Here is a 26631-nt window from a genome sequence, read left to right as displayed (position 1 = left end):
AGTTGAGTCTCTTCAAGAATGACCCTGTGGTTGCTTGGTATCCGGTCTTCATTCCACACCCCAGGTGGCATATGTAGGCCCCGCAGTAGAACCTCCGATTCCAGTAGAATTTCAGACTCAGTTAAGGTCTCGGAAGAGACTGCTTTGGATCCGCATTGTGGCTGATGAGTGACAGCTTGACCTTCGACAACCAACTCTCCCTTCACTGCCCAGAGGTCTGGCGGATAGCTTGACCATATCAGTCTACTGGAGCCTCAGGCAATCCATCAGAGGGAGTTGGATGAATGTCCTCTTGGACACCATTATCACCATGCCGTTCTGCAACCGTGAGGGTGTCTTGTTTTCCTGGTTCATTTACCTACAAGCTTTACACCTTGGGGAGGTGCCTGGACCAGTAAAACTATTTCTTACTGGACAATCACCTAGCAGGATCCTTGAACTCCACAGCAGACAAACTGAACAGCCCTATCGGGTGGACTGAGAGTGGTTTCTACATCCTGAGGTGATGCAGGTTATCTTCAACCAGTGGGGCTCACCCTAGCTAGATCGGTTTGTCACAGTTCAACACAGTGTCAACAATTTAACACAGAGTTTTCTCCAATATATACCCTGGGAGACTCGTTCTGGTTAGAATGGATTGAATAACTCTTGTATGAGTTTCGACAACTACATCTCCTGGCTATGAGTTTCTACCACTACATCTCCTGGCTAGAGTCCTAAGGAAGATGAGACCGACCGTGCCAAGCCATCTTGTGTACCCAAATCTCCTGAACGTTTGACCTGTCACAGGATCCTCCATCTGGCTCTCCACAATTTACACCTCAATGCATGGAGCTTGAGCAGTGGCAACTGAATGTGTTTCACATGCCAGCACAGGTGTTTGGTGTCATCTTTATTGCTAGGATCTCATCCATATAGTCGATGTGCAGGTGGACACATTTGTGGGATGGTGCAATGCTCAAAGCACCAGCCCTCTAAAAGCAAAACTTTCAGATGTTGTTTTTTATTTTTTTCTGTTAACCCAGCAAGGACTTGCTTTGGGAACATATTTTCCCCAAACCGACTTCCATGGTTTAGTACCCCTTAGCTGTCTATCTGGAGTTGGGCATTTTTGACATTGGTAAATTGTTTTTGAAGGGTTTTGTATAGGAACAAGCCTAGTGTTTTGGCGCCTTCAGTGAAGATGATGAGAGCATTTAGCTACGATTGTACTACGTTTGAGCAGTTGGCAGGAAATATTAGTAGTAATTCAGTTTTTGAAGGATTTAATTTTAAGTAGTGATTAATCATCCAGGATTAGATTTATTTTTCCAAGGGTCTGCGTGCAAAGAAGATAATGTCTTCTGGGGATATCACTTTCATGTATTAGCGGTGTCATCTGTGTAAAATTATAGGAAATATTGAAATTATTTTTAGAAGTCGTTCAGGTGATTTTCCACATCTAAATTGGAAGGTGTTGTAAAGAGAGTAGTGCCTCTGGGAACACCTTGCTCTATGGAGACAGGATAGAATAAGAATTTGCACTTTTTACCGTATTTTTACTGATTATTAAGATATGAGGAACAATTTTACGTTTTTCCCTTTAATTTCCATTCTCCCTCGAGGATTTTCTGGATTGTGGAACTGTCATATGCCTTAACCCCGATTGAGATAGATTTGGGCTAATATAGGATTTTAAAAAATAGGAGTGTACTGCATTTTAAAATCAACATTGGCAAAAAAAGTCAATGAGATGCAGATAAAAATTCTTTAACATTACATTAGTGACCCTATAATAAGAAAAAATAACACCAAAGCTGAATGAGCCAGAGCTACACATACACAAACGAATGGTGACTGCTGCCAGTTATCCTACAAACCTTAATGCTTTCCTTGCCTGTTTATTTCATAGATAAGGGAGGACACAGTAGCAAAGCTAGTCTTTATATCATACATTTCCATCATTTATTTGTACGCTATTTTGTAAGTGTGCAAACCTTCACCTGAAAAGAGGGGCCTTAGGTACTCGTTTCTACCTTCATGATGACATTTACAGAAGATAGTTACATGCAGTGTGGATTGGGTTGTCACATTATCACAGGGAGATTTGAAATCCTGTGGTGCCCACTTGGTTCCCATTGGAATTTCTCCCAGGCGATGCAGGGTGGAAAAACGGAATCTTGTCAGTAAGAACCTATGAAGTGAATTGTGAACCCAGTCCAGGTAGTTCTGAAGTCCCTGGTGGTTAAGGTAGGCTAAGTATAGCATAACTGTCGAAGTCTCTTCCCCAATTTTAGCGGCTTCCCGGAATTTTTCCTTGATCAGTTGCTTCAGAGCTTTTTGGGGGAACCATACTATGTCCTTATGGGGTTCCCACAAATGCATGTCATTATCTCCAATGATTAGCAGGGACTTTTTGATCTGAGAGCCACAGTATCTTTTACACTTGGTTCTTACAACATACAGTCCCTAATGATGTCTTGGGTTAGTTTGGATACACTTTTAGACCAGATTGATTGCCAAAGCAGTAGAGGTCTTACTGCTATGGTCGCCGCTGTAGGCCGAGTTCAAGATGGATGATGGTATTGAAACTTGAATTTGTGACTGCAATCATCCTTCTTAGGAATCTTCTTGCTTCTGTGAGGTCTTATCCCATGGGCCCATATCCCCGCGCTTCATATTGCAGCGAGACTAACTTGGTGTTGTATCATTTTAACAAATTTGGTGTGTTTTTGGACCAAAGCCAGGTGACAAATCTAAAAATAGTGTCGTTATTCCTGACCATGTCAGTTGCACAAAATTCCCTTTGTGTTTTCCATTCCCTGTTTTCTGAAAACCCAAGGCCCAGGTAGCTACAATGCTTTGTACTCGCTATCTTTTCTCCCATTAGGTAAGCAGGATAAGATCTCCCTTTTTTTACTATTGGATGGTCTTCCCCCCCTAATTTATCTTCAAATCAATACCTTCCATGAATTCTCTAAAAGGACTATAAGCTGTCTGGAGTTGGTGCTAGTAATATGGCATCATCAGCATATAACAAAATGGGTACCAATCTTCCTGTTATTTCGGGCGAGTCGGTGCCAAGTAATGGAGTCCGTTGTTGATGCCATTGTAACTTGAGAAGAGGAAAGGGGCCAAGACACACCCTTGATTTAGCCCCTTAAGTATGTTAAAGTAGTCAGTGACTTCTCCTTGTTCTCCAAACGGTACTTTAGCGGTAAGGTCACTATACAAGTAGGCGAGTAGTGCAACAATGTCATTCGGGCCCCCAAGGGGGACATGCAGCTCCATAATTTGTGATTCACCAAGTCGAACGCACTACTTAGGTCCATCAAACACATATGCAGGTTACCAGACCTGCCTTTTAGGTATTTGCAAATTAAAAGATTTAAATTAGGTAACTTTTCCACAGTTCCTAAACTCCTTCTAAAATGGTATGGTGCACTGGAAAGGATGTTATTGACCTCGACCCATTCCTCTAATCTTTCCAACAACTTCTGTCCAGTAGTTTTGCTGAGGAATCCAGCAGTAAGATAGGTCTATCATTTGAGGTCCTGTTTGGAGCGTTTTTTAAATATTGCAATTATTATGGACTCACTGTAGTGTAGTTCATATTTTCCTTATAGGCTCTGCGCATTGGAATAATATACACTATAGTTTTAGCATAGGACTGAGGTCAGTAATTAAGTTATTAAACCTAATTACTTTGTGTGCCAGCTAACTCAGAGGTCACTAGAAAATTCTTGAATACACAAGAAGGGATTAGTTTCTGACAACCGCCTAAACATGACAACTTTTATTTCCCTTTAGAATCGGAACCGTTCTCAGAATCATGGAAACAATAGATAACAGTTTCACTCAGTCAATCGTGCATGCTTAGTTTCTGCAGAGTTACACTGAAAGACTAGACGGGCGTTTCAATAAAAGGATTTATTGAACAGTCTTATTTCTCATGCAAGAGATGAGTTGTTACAATCGCAAGACAGAATGCAAGATATAAAATATACAGTGTGAGCAGTAAGAAGAAATAATATTGCAATAGCATGGTCTATTACCTATTACATATTCATATCAACATACATAAATAACACAGGCAAAAAATGTGAATTCTAGTCTGGTGCTTCTAAATAGTTCTACCTCAGTGTACCTAACCTAAGTGTAGTACGAGGTAGGAAGTAGGTGCTGTTTTCTATAGTATGGTAAGCTATAGTTTGTATGCCAAAAGTCTCTCTAGGTGCTAGTTTGCTCCATACTTTAGAATGAGAGAGGTGGGAAATCTCTTTCTGGATCTCAATCCCTAACACCCCACGAAGGGAGTCAGGACACTGGAAGCTGGATTCTCTGAGAGCAGGATGACCGCGTCTGGTCAGTGCTTCAGGCGGGGACTCTAATTCCTTCCGAACTTGCCGTGGCGAGCCGTGCAAGCATGTAACCGCAACCGTGGTTTGCCATGGTAAGTTAAGGTATATTTATACATGGAAGATACTTAGGAATGCTACCATTGACGTAGAGTCGGGCAGAGAAAGACGTCCTGAATGAACCCTTAGGTTATAGTTCATGCATAATGAATGAGTTCATGGAGAAATCCATAATCCAAGCAGGGAAAGTCCCAATGGCTTAAGGGTCTGGTTTCTAAGAACTCGTGACGTGGGATGGACGGATGTAGGTGACCATGCCTGTATTTGGATAGCATGGCTGATGCCTAAAGGCATGGGATTCTATGCCTAAATAAGGGCAATGTGAGTTGTGCCTATATAAGGACATGATTCGGGAAACCTATGTACGGGTATCTAAATCGAAACACAACAAGACCAGGTGGATTGCATACACCGCTTCCCGGCTGCATTTCAGACCTCTGTAAGCGAGAGCACGAATAGTTCCAGAAGGTACTTGTGTACACCTTTGGGTACTCCATTTGGACTGGGGCCTTTCCCTGCGCTGATTTAGCTAGTGCTGTCTGGACTTCCTCTGTATTGAATGGAATTTCGAAGTGGATAATGTTCGGGGAAAGGACCGTCCTTCAGATTAACTCTTGGGTGGGTGCAAAGATTGAGGTGAAGTGATCCACCCAGACATCTGCCATTATAGAATTTTCTACGTTCAGACCTGTGTCAAAGCCACCAGGTCTCGCCTTCACAACGTAGTGGCGTTGCCAGTTGTTCTAGCAATGCTGCACAGCCTTGTTGATTCTGTTCTGCATGCCTTATAAAAAAGAAAAAAATCTATACCCAGCCAGTGACTTCACTGTTTAGGTCCATGCACACGCCTATAAAACTAGACAAGTGCTTTTTTGCGGAACATAATACAGAGAGAGGGGAGAAGCAAGAGATGGTGGGTGCTAAGCGACATGGGGGCACGGGTGAGTGAAGGAACACAGAGGGCTCAGTCAAGAAACCTGAAAGGGGGAGCAAACAGAGGGAGCGCCAAGAAACCGCAAGGTGTACGCCGCGCTCTAGAAATATTTTAAATTAGAGGGAGGAACGTGGTGGGGAAGGATGCATACAAGAGGCTGTAAAGTAGAAGAGAGGAAAGAAGCGTGTGGTCGCAAAAACACAGGGTGAGGTGAACACAGGGAAACGCATGGGGAGTGAGGGTAGTAGAGGGGACACAAATAGGAGGACTACACACACGTGGCGGGATTAAACAAAAGAAAATGTAGCACCTGTTAACAGAGCAGTGGAAGGACACAAGTAATGGGTCAATGCTGCATAGGAAGGCAAATGCAAGAAGAGAAGCCCACACGTGCTAACGAATTAGAAGCAAGCAAATAAAAGTGCCAATGAAGCTGACCAATGGTAATAGGCAGGCTCAAATTAACCAATATCTTACAGCAAACAACGCATGCAGTGTCGGAGGCAAGATCTAAAAAGCATTGGCTGCTTACATGTAAAACTAGCTACTACTATAGCTCAATTTAGGAAGAGCCCTAAACCATCATGGATTAAACTTTGCATTTCCTGTTTTACAGCTTAGTCATGTACCCTTACTTTTGTTTCTCCCTATGTTCCAACAATGTTTATTCGGTTTTGTTTGTGTGCTTTGAATCCTCATACTTTTCTTCTTGTAGATGTGTTAGCAGCCTAATCGCAGGTCTGTGCTATACATTTATCATGAATAACTATTCCTGGTTATCTTTCAGAACAAAGTCGGCGGGATGACCTGGAGGCGCTGGGCCATATGTTCATGTATTTTCTCAGAGGCAGCCTTCCTTGGCAAGGATTGAAGGTACCTATTTTGCGTGAAGTGTATTTTGTTCCAATGATGAATTCTAACCCTGGCTACATTGTCTTTTGCATCGGTGGCAAGGTTTTTGCATGCACTGTAGTGTTTGCAATTTAAGTTTGTATTCAGATAGAAAATAATGTCCCATATTAAAGGATAATGGACACACTGTGTATGCTGAATTCTGTAAATTTGTTGGTTATGCTTAGTTTGGGTCTTGAAGCTGTAATATGTTGTACCAAAGTAGCATCTACCAAGGCAAACAAACATCTCTCTCAATAAGTAAGAAAAAATTGATAACCTCAAAAGTGTCAAGAACCGTTTTATATTTTGACTGTTAAATCAAATCCAGCCCTTGTTTGTAGGGTTGAATCCTAGCCATCTTTGTATAGATACGTCTCAAACCCTTTTTTTTCTTTAATTACCTACTACTTATTACACTCTTAAAGACCAAGAATGTAATTGGGTATGATGGGTTTAGCACCTTCCCCATCAACACAATGTACAATGAGAAACACCCTCCTCTTCTGGGTTAATGAGTTTGCTCTTTTTCAGTTCTCTACGTTTACTTTTTTTCTCGCTTTCAAACAGGAGCTTAGATTCCATAAATTAAGCTGACGTATTGTTTTGTAAAGCACTACCTGCATGCGAGATCATTTATTGCTACTCATGTGGTTGTTTCTGTTGTAAAAGGCACTTGATGCAGAGCATTGGAAACTGAGGCACCCAAGTCACTGCATGGTACTTTGCAGTGGCCCTTATTATTCATAAACCAATCTGTCTCTTTAAAAAGAAAACAAAAAATAAACTGCAGATTCTTTGCACACTTCCTAAATACTAGATAGCGTCTCCAGGGAATGTTTTATTTGCATGCATTGAAGTGATAGCATGCCTCTGTCCCTAGATGCAAATGATAAGTCATTTGCTGGTTCTTTATTAGTTTTTCTCTTCCTTTTGAGCACAGCAGTTGCAGCTTTCTCCACTAACACATATGCAAGTCTGATGCGCCTGACTTAAGGAGTAGGGGGAGGTTGTTACTTTAATAATTTACTGTTCATTTGTGGATGGCAAAGGGCCAGAGAGATGGTTCAACATTGCAAATTGATGTTTAAAGTTTTGGACTTCCATCACAAGAATCAGCCTAAGTCCCTTAAACTGTTTTATAGTTAACTTGGGGAGAGGATGTAGCCTTACTGCTAGAGCGGTCCACCTCGAAGCTGGAGAACCAGGTTCGAGTCTCAGCAATGATGCTCCACATCCTCTTGTTCTGGGCAAATCACGTAATCTCCTCGTGCCTAACAAAAATGAATGTGTCCTCATGTAACGAAACTGGTGTTCTTGTAAAGCGCTCTGATACCCAATGTCTCTGGTCTAGTTTGCTCTATATAAAACAACAAAAACAAAAAAAGAAATGACCATGTAGCACAAACACCAAGTTAAATTGTAAATCTGAGCTTTGAATAAGCGCTAGGATGGTGCCCTTCCCTCCACCCTCATTTTTTAATGACTCTAATTAAATATTCTTGCCATCTCAAATGTAGTTCTACTACAAAAAAAAAGTACCTTTTAGAAATTGCCAGCGGTACTCACTTAATCTTTTAGGAGTTGTATGATAATGTTATAAGCTACAAGTGAAGGCCTGCATCAATGGAGTTCAGATTCCAGCAACATTCCCCACTTCGGACATTTGCTGGTATTCACTACTGAGTCACCAACCTTAACTTTGTGTTTTTTTTAAATTGTTTATGCATTGAATTTAATGTTGCTTTGAAATGGCTTGTTTACAACTAATGTTACCTTCCACTGATTGTGACGATGTCTATTCTTTTGTGCCCAACAGGCTGACACATTAAAAGAACGATATCAGAAGATAGGTGATACAAAAAGGAATACTCCTGTTGAAGTTCTTTGTGAGAATTTTCCAGGTAAGAAAAAACAGGTCTACATAGCATCTTCATTCTGTACCATTAAGGTCCGTTTAAGGGGTGCAAGTAAGACGGTTACCATTTTTATTTATATTTGTCAACTGATGAATAAAATAGAATTCATCATCTGGGTTGTCCTTTTATCTAAATAGAACCTAACACTTCAATATAATTTTGAAATGTTCAAAAAATATCAAAGTCCCTGTTCCCTAAGAAATTATATTTGGACATGATGCAAGCGAAGCAACAACCACGGATTAAACAGTTGTCCCATGTTAGTACTTCTCATCCATGTTTTCAAATTGACCCTTTGATTCCAGTTGACAGAAATCACAATAAATATTTGTCATCAGGGGCTGTTGAGTTAATCCTTTCGCTGCTAGTCATTCCCCCGCCCCCCTCCCTGTGCAAAGCCTTTTTTCGGCTATGTGGGATAGTTCATGATTAGGCCACCGTAACTTTTTGTCCACATAAGGTACCCATGCCAAATTTGCGTACTTTTCTTCCAACATCATGGGGCTTTTAAAGGTACCCAGAGTTTGTGGATTTGCTTGGAGGAGACCCAAAAATTAACCAAAATGCAGCTAAATATTGTTTTGGGGCCGAGAAATGGGGGGGAAAGTGCTGCAGAAGAAAGTGTGTTTTTTCCCCTGCAAATGGTATCTACAGTTTTGGCATTTTACTGGGACATAGCCTATTTTTTCTACTTTTTGTGCTTTCAACCTCCTTCTAGTTATTGGTAGTGTTGGACCTGGGTTAGCCAGTCCACATAGGGTAGCCTGGCACAGAGCGGGTAGGGTCAATCCCAAGGCACATTGTGCTAAGCTTGCATCACACCACGCATAGTGACTCAGCGCCCATCCACCAAAAACGACTCTACACCAGTTTAGGAAAATACGGTTTACTTTATAAAAATCTTTTTGTATCTCTTTTGTCCCTTGGCACGGTTTAAATTTCTTACAGTAAATTTCTCTACTTTTGATCATCGACATTCATAAGGTTTACATTGTATAAGGTAATACTTTTCCCCAAGATGAAAGATTCTCACCAACTACCCTTGCACCTTCATTTCTTAGCTATAGTATCACAATTAGATGAGGTAAACAACAAGGATAACACTTTCTTATGAGGACATCAATAAGTACATTACCCACCAAGGCTCATTTGTCATTTCAGTATGCAGTCCAAAGTTCAGTCTATCACTCCGCAGGTTGTACAGTTGAATATATATCTATAACTGAACAGCTGAATCTAGGAATGGAACAAGCATATTTTTTAATCTTCTCTCATATAGCTTTCTAATATCGGCTTCTATCATAGGGGCCTATCCGGTACTCAACAGGAATCTTTCCAACCTAAAACAAATCACATGCAGCATTAACACATTCCCTCCTTTTCCATCGGTAAATGTACCAGGGCCCGCAAGGTTGTTTTAACTTCCCTTCGCGGAGAACTCCCTCAGGCTAAAGGCATAAGGTTCCCTCCTTCCCCCTCTATTGAAGTTTCCTCCCACGCGGGGAAAATGTCTTACTTAGCCGGAACAGCAGTCTGGGACATTAAGCTGCGTTGAAGTTACAATCGATCAAGGTCCGCAGCCACTTCCCTCAGTTTAGGGTCACGATCTCAGTCACGGGTTATCTCCTCCTAACAGCCCTTCTCCTCTGGCCCCGTTCCTTAACTAATGTCAATGTTAGATTGAAACGGCCCACCTCAGCGCTGGTTTGTGGCTGAATTCCTGACTATAATTGACGCGCAGTGCTTTTAGCGCTCCTACGGTTCTTCCCTCGTCGGCTTCGACAGTGGTTCCTGGGCTCATCTGGGATCCTCCCCCTGACTGGCTTCACCCGGGGTAGTTCCCGCCCAAGTCCGGCCTCCTCTCACTTTTCCCCTTCCCTTGCGTCGCCGCTATTGCTTAGGACGGAACGTCACTCCCACATTTCTGCCCGGCGGCCTCCCTCAGCAGCTTCCGCCTCCCCTTACTGGCTTTGCTCCATGGCTCGGAGGGCTCTGCTATCTTCGCGTGGCGCACCTCACCTCAGACACCTGTCGCATGAAGGACTGTCCCCGCAACGGAGTTCCGAGGAGTCGCCGAACCCCCCACCACTCCGATAGGTTCCTGGTCTAGAAGGGCAACCTCAGGCAGGTCGCAGCCGCTGGCAGAGCAGATCTTGCCCCGAGGTCATACAGCGGCTAAGTTCTACGTTGCCTGAAGTGAGGGAGGAGGGGGGTCAAGGGAAGAATGATCCAATTCCCACAGATAATGTCGCAATCACTTCTGGGGGTAAACACTCCCTGGTTAATATTAGAAATAAAGAGGCTGGTACACTGGATGGGCCAGATCGGTGGAGAAGGGACAACGTCAGGAACTAGGAAGAGCAGCCCCAAAAGGCGGTCAAGCTTCCCACACTGCGCCGACCTCCTTCTTCCACAGCCTAAGCTCCAACTGTCCACACCTCAGCACTCAACTCAACACCAAAATGGCCGCACAACATTCCATTATTTATAGTCTCGGTCCAGAGGTTCTGGAACCCCTCATGTTGCCCAATGTCCCCCAACCATAAGATAGGAGTTGGCAGTTATCAGGCCACCATTTTGAAAGGGCACCTATACCTCAGAATTATGTGGAGATGGCAAGGCACCAAAAACCCTTGGAACAACACCAAAAAAATGTTAGTGGACACAAAATTAAAAATATGAGAAGGCTAAACAAAAAAAGAAAGGTGAAAAATCAGGAAGGACCACCCAAAGGGCTGACGGGTCTAACCGGTAGAAATTGGTGTGAAAGCAATAATGGATCCCGGAAAGCTATATATTTCTGAAAAGTAGACAAAAGTCTCAATTCAGCAAGGGGTCATTTGTGTAGATCCTTCAAGGTTTTGCTTCATAGAAACTAACAGTTGAAAGTACGAAATATTGAAAATGTTTTGAAAAGATCAGCTATTTGTGTCAACGTTTTCACCTGTAACTTCTAAGTATGACAGATATTTTTAAGCAATATACCGTTGCATCCGCTGGACCCTTTTAGTTGTGGGGATCTGTAGGACGTGTAGGTTCCCCAGAAACTGAGCTGTGCCTTGCAATGGTTTTTCATTGTGTACCGGGTATATAGCAATTCATTTGGTAAAATATAAAGAATGAAAAAATAAGTATCAAGGACACCTATCTATTTCCGAAATGGGAACAACATATAGAGGTTAGAAGCAGTAGTTAGTTGCACATCTCCAGAATTATGTGTACCCATTCTACCAAGTGAATTATAGGAAATTTTTCAAAGTTACTTCTTTTCTACACATTCTTACATTTGGAAGGCAGAAATGCACAGAAAGTCAATAGGTAATAACAGTTGCTCTACAATTCTGTGTTCCGCTAAGTCTCCTGATAAAAATAGTAACTCACTTGTGTGGGTAGGCCTAGTACTCTTGCCAGGAAACGTGCTAAGAGGCAACATGGACACCACATTTTTACAGTGAAAAGTGACCCTTTTTTCCGAAGTACCTAGCTGTGGATTTTGAACCCTAGCTCTGGCAGGACCCAGGTAAACCCAGCAAACCTATACATTTTTAAAACTAGACAAACAGGGGAATCCAGGATGGGGTGACTTGTGTGGCTGTCAGCAGGTTCTGTTACCCAGATACTCTGAATCCCTTGCAAAGCTCAAACCTTGTAAAAAAAAATATATATATATATATATATATTAAAAACACATTTTCCTCACAAACTTCCACCCCGCCCCACATTCTCGTCTCCCGATAAAAATTGTACCTCCTTTGTGTGGATGGGCCAAGTGTCCGCGGCAGGGAAGGTCCCAAAACATATTGTGGAAACATCAAAATTGCCTATCACAAAACGACCTGGTTTTGCAAGAGGGGCATCTGGGTTTTTGGCCTGGGCTCGGCGCCATCTAGGGAAACCTACCAAACCGACACATTTCTGTAAACTAGACACCCGGAGTAGTCCAGGAAGGTATAATTTGCATGGACCCCCCCCTCAATGTTTTCCTACCCAAAATCCCTGTGGAACTGTTATCAATCACCACCGCGTATGTCTTTATTGTCTCGAGCGCAACGACGATACGAAGTCGTGTTCGGACTATCTGGTGATGGCTCCGTAGTCCTTGAGGGAGCGTGCAATGAAGTTATTCGCGACCCGGCAGTCGACATCGTTGAGCGAGAGTCGGAGGAGGTCACGGTTCCGTTCAAAGAGGAGGAGGTTGCAGAACTGCTCCCGGAGCCCTAAGTTCTCTTCCTCCCATTTGAAGAGACACAAGAAGTAGTCCAAGTGGATTTCATCTTCACCTCAACTGGCATCCCTCATCAAGAGAGGTGAGGAGCACCAATGCTCTAGGCACGATTCCGTGAAGCCGGAGTCGGTCGACTTCGCACCTCCCCTCCCTTTTCAGGATCCAGAGCTAATCCCGCTCAAAAGAATTTTACGAGGCCATGCGCCGTGTATTTGAGCAGAACGACACAGCTGGAGGGCCTTCAGGCCCTGTGGTGTTTGAAGGGGCCCCATTGGGTTGTGATGCCGATGAGGCCTCAGGGATCCTGATCTGGTTCGACGCCGGTTGTGCCAACATGACTTTCCCCGGTGTCAAACACTAAGTCGGTGCCCGTGATGTCAACTTTGCCCATCGGTGGTGCAAGCAGCCTCCTCATCCCTGACGACCCGGAACGGTGTCGATCAACACAGATTCCGACGTTGACAGAGTCCAGAGGTTCTGTGTTGTCTGAGCACTTTCAAGACATGCTAGGCTCAGTAGAGGAATGGGAGGGGACTGGGGACCTTCTTGATAATTAGGATGTCTCCTAGGCGAATTTGGACTGGTATGGGGAACTTGGGGAGTCCAGTGGTCTGGATACTTCCCCAGATACTGGTATGCTCTCACCTCATACGGTGGCTACAGAGTGGTAAAGTGGGAAGATGAAGTCCTTGGACTGGAGCTGCCCTCCCTACAAGTCAGACTAATCTCCTGTCAGAGGTGCTTAAACCTTGGGCTTCCACTTCCGAACCCCTGTTGCCCTTTATTGAGGCACTTACGGATGTTCTTTCAAGAACTTGGTCCAAACCTAGCACAGGGGCTCCTGTGAATAAGACAATTGCACGCCGCCATCTCCCAGCTCCGATAGATTTCAACGACAGTGGCCCTGAGACACCATGTCTGGCTCCGTACCACTGGCTTTTCGGGTGATGTCCAAGCTAATTCGATGAACATGCCCTTTGATGGAACCCGCCTTTTTGGGGAAAAGGAAACTCTGCCCTGGTCAGATTCAGGGTCTCTCGTGCTACAGCCAGATCCTGGGGCCTTTCCTCCACTGCTCGTGGCCAGTCTTCCTTTTGCCCCTTTCTTGGCAATGGAAGGGGTTTCCAGCGGCATCAGCCCTACCCCAGCCACTGTCACGCACAGACTGCCCAAGCCATGCGTGGTTGTGGACGTGGTGCTTTCTGATCTCTGAATGGGGGCCAGAAGTTGTCTACCACACTGTCCCAGCAGCCGCAGCCTCCAAGCACTCCTAAGCTGGTTCTGTGGGACCACACTACTCCAGTTGGTGGGAGTATTCATCATCATCATCTACCCCACTGGAGATCCATAACATCGGACATGCAAAATGGCGTATGCGGGCTCTGCAGTGGGACTTAGTTTCAATGGGCACAGCATCGGGGAAATCTCACAGATATGGTAGAGATCTCAGAAGGAACTGCAAAAGATCTGCTGTGGTGGTTGACTAACTGCGATTAGATCAAAAGCAGACCCCTCTCCCTTCCCCAACTAGATCTCAGTCGTGACAGATGCGTCGCTTCTGGGATGGGGCAGCCATAAGAGAGAGGTGGAGATCACGGGACACTGGTCTCTGGCAGAGTCAGAGCTCCACATCAATTTCTTGGAGCTCCGACCGATTCGGTTGGCACTGAATGTATTTCTTACCTCTGTCAAGGGGCAGATAGTGCAGGTGTTCACGGACAACACCACCGCCATGTGATACTGCAACAAGCAGGGCGGCGTGGAGTTGTGGACCCTTTGTTGAGAAGCCCTGTGTCTATGCACATGGCTGGAACAGCAGGACGTAACCCTGGTGGTTCAACACCTGCCAGTTTCTCTGAGCGCCAGGGCTGACTAACTCAGCCGTCGATGCCTTGCGGATTATAAGTGGCGTCTCCAGTCGGAGGTGGCGCAAGGTCTTTTTCAGCAGTGGGAAGAACCTTGGTTATATTTGTTCGCCTCTGAAGAGAACGCGCAGTGTCAGCAATACTGCACACTGGAGTTTCCAATGCGGCTGTCACTGGGCGACGCCTTTCATCGCGAGTGGAGCTCCGACCTGTTGTACGCCTTTCTGCCCATACCACTCCTACCCAGGGTTCTGAAGATCAGGAGCTTCCGGTCGCAAGTCATTCTTGTGGCTCCGGACTGGGCAAGGGGAGAGTCTGGTATCTAGAGCTTCTGAGAATGAGTGTTGATCCTCCGATCTGGCTGCCCCTTTGGGAGGATCTTTTGTCGCAGCAGCAGGGGAGGATTCTCCACCCGAACCGGTCAACTCTACGCCTCCATGCGTGGAGATTGAGCGGCGACAGTTGATGGCCTTTGACCTTCCTCCCGAAGTCTGTAATGTTATTCTGGCGGCCAGGCTGCCCTCCACTAAGACTGTATACGCCTGCTGTTGGCAGACATTTGTATTATACTGTACAGAAAGGTCCATTGACCCTCTTTCTGCTTCTTTCTACTGTCCTTTTATTCATTCTAACCCTTGCCCAGCAGGACTCTACCTTGGGAGCTCTCAAGGGTTACCTTTTCTGATCTGTCTGCTTTTTTGAAGCTGCCAGACCAGCCCTCTCTTGTAAGTCTCCTATTGTAAATAGATTTCTAAAAGGTCTGGCTCACTTGTTTCGACCCACACCCTTTGTCATGCCGCAGTGGGACCTTAATTTGGTCCTCACTTACCTGATGTGTGCTCCCTTTGAGTCTTTGGAAATTATCCCCTCGGGCTGTTGACCATCATAACAGCCTTCTTAGTGGCGATTACATCTGCCCGGAGGGTGAGTGAGTTACAGGCATTATCCAGCTCGCCTCCTTATCTTCTGTCCTTTCTGGACAAGATGGTGCTTTGCACCAGGGCATCCTTTTTGCCAAAGGTTGTGACCCCATTCCATCTGGGCTAGTTCATCAATTTGCCCACCTTCTTTACTGCTCCGCATCCCTCTAAGGAAGAAGAGCGTCTCCACCGACTGGACCCAAAAAGAGTGTGGTCATTCTACCTTGACCACACAAAAGAGTTCAGTGTGGATGACCAACTCTTTGTGGAATACGTGGGAGCATAGAAAGGAAGGAAAGTGCAGAAAAGGACTATCTCGCGCTGGGTCGTTCCAAGCGGAGACTACTGGAACCTGCCAGACTGAAAGTAACAAATAAGAGCGAAATGACTTTTTGTTAAATGGGAGAATCGCCAAAGGGATGATGCTGAGGATAGAGAAAGTCCGAAAGAAAGCAACGGAAGGGGACTAAATTAAAGAGTCTGAAGTGTAATTGTCTGCACAAATTTTGGAAAGCTATTTATATGGGTCTGAAAACAGAGCACTGGAAAGACCTAATCTATCTTACTGATAATTCTTGAGGGATGCTGCGTGTTACAAGGAAATAGGAATAAAGCTAAAAACCAGGAGCCTCAAGGGTTTGCAGACTCTTAACACAGGAAGCTATTGTAGGGGTGTGCCTGGGAAATAGATGGTAGAGTAGGAGTAGTTAAGACAGCTGGAGAAACAAAAGGGTGGCAGTAGGAAAGCACTATGGAGATTGGAGGGGACAGACCAGTGGAAGGAGAAGGAAAAGGAAAAAAACCTTCCTTGGATAAGTCTATAAAATATATTGCTTGCATCTATGGCTATTGTCATGCTGTACTTTGTAAAATAAACAAAAGAACCCAAACATGGGGCTAATAGCCTGAAATGTTAAACGTTGAAACAATAACCGCAAGTAGCAGCGACATTTTGAGTAATCTAAATCCTTTTACTCATCTGAAAAAAAGGCAAGATTTGAAAAACACAAAAATATCGACCATTACTTAGGCAGATCATTTATGTAGTGTGGTGACTACTTTGGTACTCATCACTCTATGTAATAAAAAGTGGGGGGATTAACTGACAGAAGGCAGACACAGCAGGGATGGTGGCAATTGCACAAGTCCAAGTAGATGAACTTTAATTTATTGTATGTAGTATATATGCCTCCAATATTGATTAAAGTTTTTTAAATAAATTATTAATGAAATTTGGGAAGCCCCACATATTGCATATGGTGACTGATTGTATGTTAGACACTATTCTTGACACCACGATTGTCTTTTTCATCCTCAATGCATGGAGAGCAAAGGACAGTATCTACAAAATGGTTGATACTTTAGAGCTAGCAGTCGCATTGAGAAGGGAACAGACAGTTATTTGTTGCCCTGACCTCACAGACTATTCACAGATAGATTGAATGTTAGTCTCCTTATAGTCCTGTAACTGGTATTTGCCGACTATTCTGCGGACATTTAACTCTGATCATTCAGCAGTATTTGAAAGAACAGATCGCACACTAGGTTGCCTTTATCTGGAGGATTTTAGGAAATACCTTAAACACGTAAGTACAAATGAATTGTCTATTAGCAATTTTGCTTTCATACAAAAGCAGAAAACGGTGACTATTTGGTTACATTTACAAGAAAGCAAAACTAAGAATTGCTTAGAGATTCAATCCTTATTAATTTTCTGTGCCCACCATCTTTACCCATTGATAGCTACTTTTTCTAAGACATTTTAGTGAAATTGGCAGATCTTCAAATCTGGGCATAAAAATGGCACAAGTGGATAAGTAAATCGAACAGAGAAGCACTCCTGTTTTCTACTAATTGAAACACTGAATCTAAACCTATTATTCAAGCGTGCTGCAGTGGTGGCCTTTTGTCTAAACCATGCCATGTAACATACCACCCTATCACGAGTCACTCCGGCTCGACCACTACGCACTGTTTCTGCTGTTGATTACCAACAAAATTGCATTACAATATACAAAGAACCTTTAAAACAGAAATATTACACAAAACACTTGTCTTAGACTCACCCATGAAAACACTTTTGAAAGCTTCTACATCAGCTTTACTCTTTTTCAAATGAATTCACCATATAACAATATTTGTGTATACATAATTTGTTCAACAATCCAGAGTTATTCCAGTTTTTCGATGTGTGCCCAATGCATTTCGGGCCGAACAGGCCCTTCTTCGGGGGCCTTGGATCTACAAAAATGCATATCAATAATTGTTTTGAGACTTCTTGAAAATTTGCACATATGCATGCAAATAACACAAACCTGACCGCATCTGATTAATGCAAGAGGATACATGTGAATTTTTTCTTTTTTACCAATTGTTTACAACCGAAATGTTCTCCATGACAGCATGGTCATTAAAATAAAACTGTGCAACAAGTGATCAAACAAAAAGATTAAAATGAAACACAAATAGTGACTCTGAGAATCATGTTATATTGATGATTCTCAGTCACTATTTTTGTTTCATTTAATTTTTTTTGAATGATCACTTGTTTCACAGTTTTATTTTAATGACCATGCTGTCACGGAGAACATGTCAGTTGTAAACAATTGATAAAAAGGAAGATTTTTCTCACGTATTCTTGTGCATTAATCAGATGCCGTCATGTATTGTCTGTTAGAAGTTGTTCATGCATATGTGCAATTTGTCACGAAGTCTCAAAACATTTATTTATATGCATTTTTGTAGATCCAAGGGCCTCTTCTGCCCGAAATGCATTGGGCACACATCGAAAAACTGGAATAACTCTGGATTGTTGAGCAAATTATGTATACGTAAATATTGTTGTATGGTGAATTTATTTGAACAAAAGTTAAGCTGATGTAGAAGCTTTCAAAAGTGTTGTGTTTACACGAGTGAGTGTAAGACAAGTTTTTTGTGTAATATTTCTGTTTTAGAGGTTCTTTGTATATTGTAATGCAATTTTGTTGGTAATCAACAGCGGAAACAGTGCGTAGTGGTCGTGCCGGAGTGACTCGTGATAAGGGGACAAATGGATAAGGACACATACTTACAACTAGATTTAAGTGGCTCACCAGAAGAGATTCAAAGACTTATTAGTGCTGTTTATATAAGGGTGCTAAGATATGGGACTGTTATGGATTTCTCTATTGCTCCTGTGAGGATATTGAAATGAAACCATTATATGACTGCCTTTGGTGTACTTTAGGAAACAATATTTTAGTATATTGATGTTAATGACTTTCTGTGACATTAAGTGAAGTCCCAGGGCAATTTATTTTTTGGGCGAGTAGCGGAGGAGTAGCTGAGATCTCCATAGAAATGCTTTTAGTTGATATAAATTGTGATGTGATTCTGGCACTAGTGAAGAGGGATTAATGTAGTCTGAAATGTAGATCTACTGGTAGCGCAGAAATAGTTTGAGGAAATATATAATATGAAATGTGTTTACACCGAGTCTTGTATTGCCATGCATGTAATACAGATAGAGGGCGAAGCAAAGTAAGTGATATTATTCTTATAATAACATTTTTGGTATTAAGGATGACTAACTGTTTTATACATTTTTTTTAATGCAAGGATTTAATATGCATGCCCTTTTATCAAGTGTTCAAGAAAACGTAGACAAGTAAGAGAATTAGACTGTTGTGGTCTTAACAGATGTATATTTTGTTATATATTTCCACTCCCAAACATGAATAAGAGAAATTTTGCAAATTGCGTCTTTCACATATGCAAGACTTATTCCAGCTTAGAAATAATTGATCATGACATTTCAAAAACAAATGGGTATATAAAAACTGCGCTCACTGCTTCATATAAAAAGAGGTACTTGGTATTAGTTATAGGAAAGATGGCTGTTTCTAAGCAGACATCTGACTGTGGTAATGACCCCACTAAGTACTTTCAGATCTTAGTACATCTAAGAAAAATCAACCACAGATGGAAGGCTTGGTTCTTTAAAGTTATTCAGATCCTGTATCTTGGGGTTAAAATGGTTCATTTGATTAATTCAGGGAATGCACTGTCTGGGCATACATGAAGGGGGCCTGGAGAGTGGACTCCTCAAAGTAAGTTTCTTTCTCCACAGATTTATTTTGTCAACTGTTAAGGTATGTGGGTGTAATGGTTGTCTTTGTGGTGAAGATAGTGCCATGCAGATATTTGTTGAAATTATGTTGAAGCTCTGTTGGCGCACATTTATAGTGCTGTACACCTGTGAGTGGTAATGACCCTAGCATTGGCTTATTACAGATCCTCCCTGATTGCAACTTTTATGTAGTTCTGTTGAGGAACAGGGGACTTTTTTTTTGGGTAGGACGTATTTTATATAACCATTTCTCAAAAAGCGGGGCCTCCGGTGATTTCCAATTTTGTAAAATTAAAGAGCGAGCAACTAACATAGAAATAGCAAAAAAATACCCCTCGCATCTAGACAAGATGACCCCTTGGTTTGTTATCCCAAATAGAGCAGCTTCTGCTATTGATAAGAACGGTTTGTGAATTGCTGGGCTGAAGTAGTAAAAAATCCTTTCCCAAAACGCCTCTAGTTTAAAACAGGTAAAAAATATATGCCGCCACCCCCCTTCTGTAGGGAAAAGACACCTGAAACTTGCGGCAAAGGAAAAAAGAAGAGAAACATGGAGTACAGCATTCCACAGTGGTAACATGTTCTTGTATACCTACATCTAGTTTCAATCTGTGCAGTCTTAGAACAACTGAGACCCCTCGTTCCTTACATAGCCATGGGTCATCATACCTCCTCCGACTCAGTCACTGTCCTCTTGGTCTGATAGTGGATCACATGGTTCACCCCTATATTTGTTCCATGCCCCCATAGAGCATTCCACTTTTTAGGGCAATCCCGGTTACAATATATCGCTCTCTCCGCAATCATGGCTGCATCCATATTTCTACTCCATACCATTAGGGTCGGAACCTCCGTCCCTCCCCACCTCTGTGCTATATTTCTTCTGGCCACCATCATGCCCAGCGTAACCCATCATTGCCCGATGAGCGTGAGGTCGTTAGGCTCCCAAATATTTAATAGGCAGCGCTTTGGCACTGGCAGTAGCGAGACTCCCTCCACCTGTGAAATGGTCCGCATCACTTTGGCCCAGTACTCGGCTATTCTGGGGCAGTCCCATATGGTATGGTAGAATGTACCCTCTTCTCCGCAACCTCTCAGGCAATAAGGATGTTCTGCCCTCCCTATTTTATGTAGAGTGTGTCTGGTGTAGTAGGAGCGATGTAGTATGCGTAGTTGCACTAACCTAAGTCTAGAGGGAATGCCCACCTCCCTTGTGGATCCTAACGCTTCCTGCCACTCTGTGTCATCCATTTCACCAAGCTCATGAGTCCATTTATCCCTCAGGGGTTTCATTGGGTCAGGTAAGTTATTTATGAGTTTGCGGTAGGTGAGAGATGTCCCCTTCCTTGGCATATAGTCTGTCAGTAGTCTGTACTCCAACAGGGACGCTTCCGGGACCTCTGAATCTGTCGGCAATACTGCCATCCTGGCATGGCGTATTTGCATATACCTAAATCCTTCTGAGGGGGCCATTCCATACATTTGTCGTAGTTACTCGAAGGGAATCACCTCCCCCTTTTGCCACATGTCGCCCACCGTTGATATCCCAATGGCGTTCCATTGGTTGAAACCCTTGCTTTGTCTGAGTTTCCCCAGTCGTCCCGTATCCCACAACGGCGTGAGTTGTGTTATATCTCCTCGCCAGCCTAGTCGCGCCTGAGCCGTATGCCATAAACCGAGGGTATGTCGCAGCGGCCCAAACCTCGTCCCCACCAGTTTCTTTTCATAAAGTGGAGTTAACAGATCCTCCACGCCTAATTGCGCTCTATCCGCCTGTAGTGCCGGTTCCGAACGTGGAAGCTGGACCCATTGATTAATTACCTTCAGCTGCGCTGCCCAATAATAAAGTTGTACATCAGGGAGTGCTATTCCGCCGTCATACCAGCCTCGTACCAGCTTTGTCTGTGCAATACGTGCCGGTTTATTACTCCACAGCAGTTTAGACACCTGCGCTGCAATTGACCTAAAGTACGAGGTTGTTACCGCATACGGTGTATTTTCTAGGATGTATAAAAATCTAGGCAAGGCCATCATTTTAAAAAGTGCTGCCTTCCCCAGCAAAGTTATCGGTAGCGTCTCGCAATGACGCACATCTCGTTTGAGCCGGTCAAGTGGCGGCTGTAGATTTTTATCATAGAAAATTCCCGGGTTCTTTGTAATATGTACTCCTAGGTATTTGAACGTTTGTTCCGTCACGCGCAGCGGGCAATTAACAGGGAGACGTGGCGTCGGGCCGAGTAGTACGTACATGATGGACTTAGACCAGTTTATAGTGTATCCCGATGCCCCACCGTACGCTGTACATACATCTTGAAGGGTGTTAATGGATCACGTAGGGGAGGACAGATATAATAGAATGTCGTCAGCGTATAATGAAATACGATCTTCCCACGTGTCCGTCCACTTAAGGCCTTTTATCGTTGGCTCCCATCGCACCCAAGCTGCTAGCGGCTCTAGCACCAGGGCGAATAGTAGTGGCGACAGAGGGCAGCTCTGGCGCGTACCTCTTTTCAAAGGAAAGTCAGCCGACATGTGACCATTTGCAGCCACATGTGCCATAGGTTTGGTGTAGAGCAACCGGACCCAGGAACAAAACTTCGGCCGAATCCCAAATTGCGCAATGTTGCGAATAGAGAGGGCCAGTGTACCATATTGAATGCCATGTGTGCATCCAAAGACGGCACAACCGCCGGTTCCTGTAGGTACGCCGAGCGTGCGATCACTCCATGCAGCCTTCTAAGGTTAAGTGCTGTGCTCCTGCCCGGCATAAAGCCAGATTGGTCCGGATGTACAAGATTTGTCAGATGTGGTGTTAGTCGGAGCGCCAGCGCTTTTGCGAAAATTTTAGCTTCAGCATTTATAAGGGATATAGGCCGATATGAGGTACAGACATCCCCCAGCTTCCCGGGCTTCAAGATAGTGACTATGGTGGCCGTACCCTGGTCTAACGGCAGCTCCCCAGCTTGTAATCTGTCAGTGTACATATTTAGCAAATGAGACGCAATAGTATGTCATCTTTTTGTACAGTTCGATCGGTACACCATTTGGCCCCGTCGCCTTGCCCGATTGCAACGCTCGGATAGATCCCTGTATCTCCTCCACTGTTAGGTCAGCCTCTAGCGTCTGAGCATCTTCCGGAAATAGCTTGGGCATGGCAAGGTCTTGTATAGAAGTCGAACGCCTCATCCTCTGAAATATCAGAGTTGGAGGCGTATACCGTCTGGAAATGCCCCGCCAATGTCTGCCCTATTTCGTGCAGGTCTGTCGCGAGATTATCTCCCCCGGTGTCTAGCTGTGCTATCCATCTGTCGTTCTTTTCCCGCTTATCCAACCATGCCAACAGTTTCCCTGCCTTGTTGCCAATTTCATAGATTTTGTGTCGAGTGGCCATCAGCTGTTGCCTAGTTAATTCTGTTAGGTGCCCTTTATGGTTTTGCTGGGCAAGATGTAGAGTATGTGCCGAATCAGAGGTTGGGTCTTGGGTGTGCTGTGCGTCCGCTATGGCCAATTTAGCCTCTAGAGTTTGCAATTCCAGTTGTCCCTCCCGCCGTAGTGCACTGATAGACGTTAGAGCCTGCCCTCTGATCACCGATTTATATGCCTCCCATAAGATAGTGGGGGAAGCAACCGATCCTTCATTTTCTTTGAAGTAATTTGTCGTCCCTTTCCGGAGTCCCTTCCTGACCTTACGGATTTGGAGGTAGCCAGGGCGAATCTGGTAGATTCGCCGCCGCTGTTGTTGGTGAGTGGTATACGTGAGCGGTATACGTGAGCATTAAGGGAGAATGGTCTGAGATACCCCGTGGTCTGATTTCTACACCGTTTACCTGTGGAAGGCCGCCCGCCGAACCCAGAAAATAATCTATTCTTGTGTGGCTATTATGAACATTGGAGTAATAAGTGTATTGGCGCTCTGTGGGGTGGTATTTCCACCATATATCTATCAGTCCCATCGCCTCCATGAAACTTTGAAGCTTTGACATGTCGGTCGGAACCCTCCTCTGAGGAAATCTGTCCAGGGAATAACATGCCGCCATGTTGAGGTCCCCACCCAAAAGCAACTCCCCAGCAGGCAACTCCAGCAAAAATGCACTTAGATCAGGGAAGGCTACCGTGTGTAATGCTGGGGGGATTTAAACTGAGACTACGTTGAAGGGCTTCCCCTCCCATTGCGTGTGTATGGCTGCAAATCTCCCTGTGCTTTCAGACTGGACCTGCTTTATAATTAAAGGAAAACGTTTTTTAATTAATATGCCCACCCCTCTCGAGCTGGACGTGAATTCGGAGTGTATCACCATTTTATATCCCCATCTATCCATTGCTTTTGTGGACGTACCCATTAGATGTGTCTCTTGCAGCAATATGATTGCTGGGCTTTCTCTTTTAATATACTGTAAGACCAGACCACATTTGATTTTGTCACTCAGACCAAGCACATTCCACGTAAGCACCCTGAGGGATGGAACTATTGTGTTGGGGCACCCCCGTTGTATCACTCTGCATGCCATCTCCCATTATAGTAGCCTGGAGGTCTGATAATCTCAGTGATGAATGTATAAGTCGAACCCCAGTGTGTCCCTATGAGCACTAGCACTGCATAACCATCGCCGCAGAAAACTAAAACATACAAAGGAATCAAAAGACTATAAAACAGTCCCAACCCTGCCACCCCCCTCCCTGCCTCCCTGCCTTGCGGACCCATAACTGCCCGCCACCCCAACTTAGCAGAGTGCTTAGATCCCCATTCCCAAACCTGTACTTGCATGTGCTGGGGTGGGAAGTCCGAGGAAGGTCCTTCAATCCCCTAGCCCCAGAGTCCTCATGTATCAATATGTCCATCACTGTCATTAAAGCACGGTGAAGTCCGCATTGTTGCCGTACTTGAGTGGGCCAATAAATGGAAACAGAGTCTCACTATTCCATATGGGGACATCGTTGATGAATCGCGTTCAGGCTTCTGAATCTTTTTGCGATTGTTCCTCATTCAGTCCCCTTTGCTCCGCGGCCTCCGAGTCCTCTTCTCGCACTTGACGTCTTCGTCCCCTCTGTGTCTTCCCTGGCTTTCCTGCTGTTCGCCATCCTTCCAACCAGTTAGCCGCTTCTTCCGGTGTTTCGAAGAACCAAGTTTTATTCTCAGCCACCACCCGGAGCCACGCAGGGAAAAGCATGGAGTAGGATAGTTTGCGGCTCTCAGCTCCTTTTTGATCTCGAAGAAGCTCCTGCGGCGCGCTGAGACAGCCGCCGTGTAATCCGGAAAGAAGGAAATCTGTAAGTTGTGTACACGGATGGGTGGTGCCACTCTGGCCGTCTGGAGGATGGCGTCCCGGTCCCGAAAATTAAAAATGCGGGCCAGCACAGGACGCGGGGGGCCCAGGTTTCGGTTTACCGCCCGGTACCCTATGCGCCCTCTCCACGGAAAAGAATGTCCAGAGTCCTTCAGGTTGTAGGCGCTTGTTTGAGGTCTTCAACATAGAAGTCCATAGCAGGACTCCCCTCTGATTCTGGAATCCCCGTAATGCGGACATTATTGCAACCGGAGCGACCTTCCTGGTCATCCAGTTTCTCTGCCATACACTTATTCTCTGCCTCCAGACGCGCTACCTTCTTTATCAGAGTTCCCGAGTCTTTGGAAAGGGTGGCCGTCACCTGCTCCACCTCCGTCACCCTAGCTGACATTTTATGGAAATCGGCTCTTAAGAACGTGACATCTGTGGAGATGGAACCCACCGTTGTTTGCACCTTGTGGAGAGCCTCCATAATATCTTAGAGCGTCACCTTTGGACCTCCCTCGTCCTCCTTTTGCTTCCGTTCCTGACTCTTCGTGTCTTGGAGTGGGGGGAGGTCTTTAGTGTACGCAAATTTCTCCAGCTTGCTCTGCTGGTTTGTACGAGGGCCTCTGCTGTTTATCTTGCTGGTTATTACGGCGCTTATCCGCTAGATCAGGGGCCGGGCAGGGGAGCCCCTATATATCAGGCCTTATGTGGATGTACTTTCACTCCCGGTGTATTCGTCGCGGACTGCCACCAGTTTCTCTCTTATCACAGCCTCGCCACCGCAACCCACTCGGACGTCACTCACCGGGTGCAATGGTCCTTGGCTCTGCTGCAGTCCTCAATCCTGATTGACCCCACACTGGGTCGCCGCTCACATCAGTTCATAGATCCACTGGGTCCTCGATGAAGGTAGGATCAACCCTGCACCATATACTATTTACTAGAGGGGTAGGTCGCTGCCTCTGCTTCTGTGTGTGTAGTCCAACTACAGCCCCGGCGAAGAAAAACGGGATGGGGGGGGCCGTGCCACCACCACGCCTCCGCCTCAGTGACTGCAGGTCTTATTCTGGACTGGAAGCCCCCACCGCACGTCACTGCAGTTTATAATCGGCCATCAAGCCTTTTTGTTAACTTTAGGTGACAGCCGTCCCTCACAGCTCCAGGGGAGGCCACGTGCGCATCCCGATCTAGCCCCAGCGTCAGTGGGCCTCACCTCTGCCTCGTAGTCCTTCCGTGGTCCCAATCCCTTTCGCCTGTTTCCTCCTGCCGCCTCTCTCCGTCGATCGTAGGCGGGTATTGGCACCCGTGCAAGTCTGCCGCTTCGCGCTGTAATAGTCGCGGTGAGGGAGGGGAGGCGGCGGCTCACACTCAGTGACGCTCTCACCCCACCATCAAAGTGTCTCAGTGTGCCTTATGCTGCCCCCAGGGTCTCACCGCTGACATCCGGCAGACGCCCCTGACCCTCCTGCGTCTCCGCCGGTTGACCTGTCAAATCGAGGCCCCGGCTGCCGCCGATGTATGAGGCCCAAATTGCTCCTGGCGATATCTCAGCGCGGAACCCTCCGTTTCTCCGCAGCGCTGGATCGCCTGAGGACGCGGCTCTTCCCGCACCTCGTAGTGGGTCTGGGTCCAAGTTCTTAAACGGATCACTGAACGGATTAATCGGGGAGAGGATCTCACCCTCGGAGCCCCGTTAGGCTGCGGCCATTTTGTTCGCCTGCTAGCCACACCCCTACAGAGGACTTTTTATGTTACATTTGGGATTAAATGCTGAATCGCCATAAAAACAAGCATTTACAATGCAATGGTTTCGCCTTTGGAAAAGTTAGAGCTATTGGCATTGTAAATGACAAAGTTTGTATTTATGTGTTGGTTTTGAAAACCGATAAATAAATGGCATTGTCATTTACATTGCCATTAGCCTCTGCAGTCACTCTGCAGGCCCTAGCACTCCATAGCACTCCCTAGTCACTCTGCACTCCCTAGCCCTCTCTAGTCACTCTGCACTCCCTAGTCACTCTGCACTCCCACTCTGCACTCCCCAGTCACTCTGCACTCCCCAGTCACTCTGCACTCCCCAGTCACTCTGCACTCCCCAG

General features: G+C 45.1%; 1 protein-coding gene across 6 annotated transcripts in view; it reads left to right on the top strand.

The window, feature by feature from the left end:
* The window catches only part of CSNK1G1 (casein kinase 1 gamma 1), a 746303-nt gene that overhangs the window by 555645 nt on the left and 164027 nt on the right, over nt 1-26631 (top strand). For all 6 annotated transcript variants that reach the window (XM_078684993.1, XM_078684992.1, XM_078684994.1 and 3 more), the window contains 2 exons: nt 6119-6204; nt 8042-8126. In XM_078684993.1, the coding sequence (XP_078541119.1) occupies nt 6119-6204; nt 8042-8126 (171 nt within the window). The remainder of the gene's footprint in view (nt 1-6118; nt 6205-8041; nt 8127-26631) is intronic.

This window comes from Lissotriton helveticus, chromosome 3_2 (assembly GCF_964261635.1).
Source record: "Lissotriton helveticus chromosome 3_2, aLisHel1.1, whole genome shotgun sequence".
NCBI classification, from domain to species: domain Eukaryota; kingdom Metazoa; phylum Chordata; class Amphibia; order Caudata; family Salamandridae; genus Lissotriton; species Lissotriton helveticus.
Note: the sequence above shows the minus strand (reverse complement) of the source record. Positions and strands in the feature narration are given on the sequence as shown.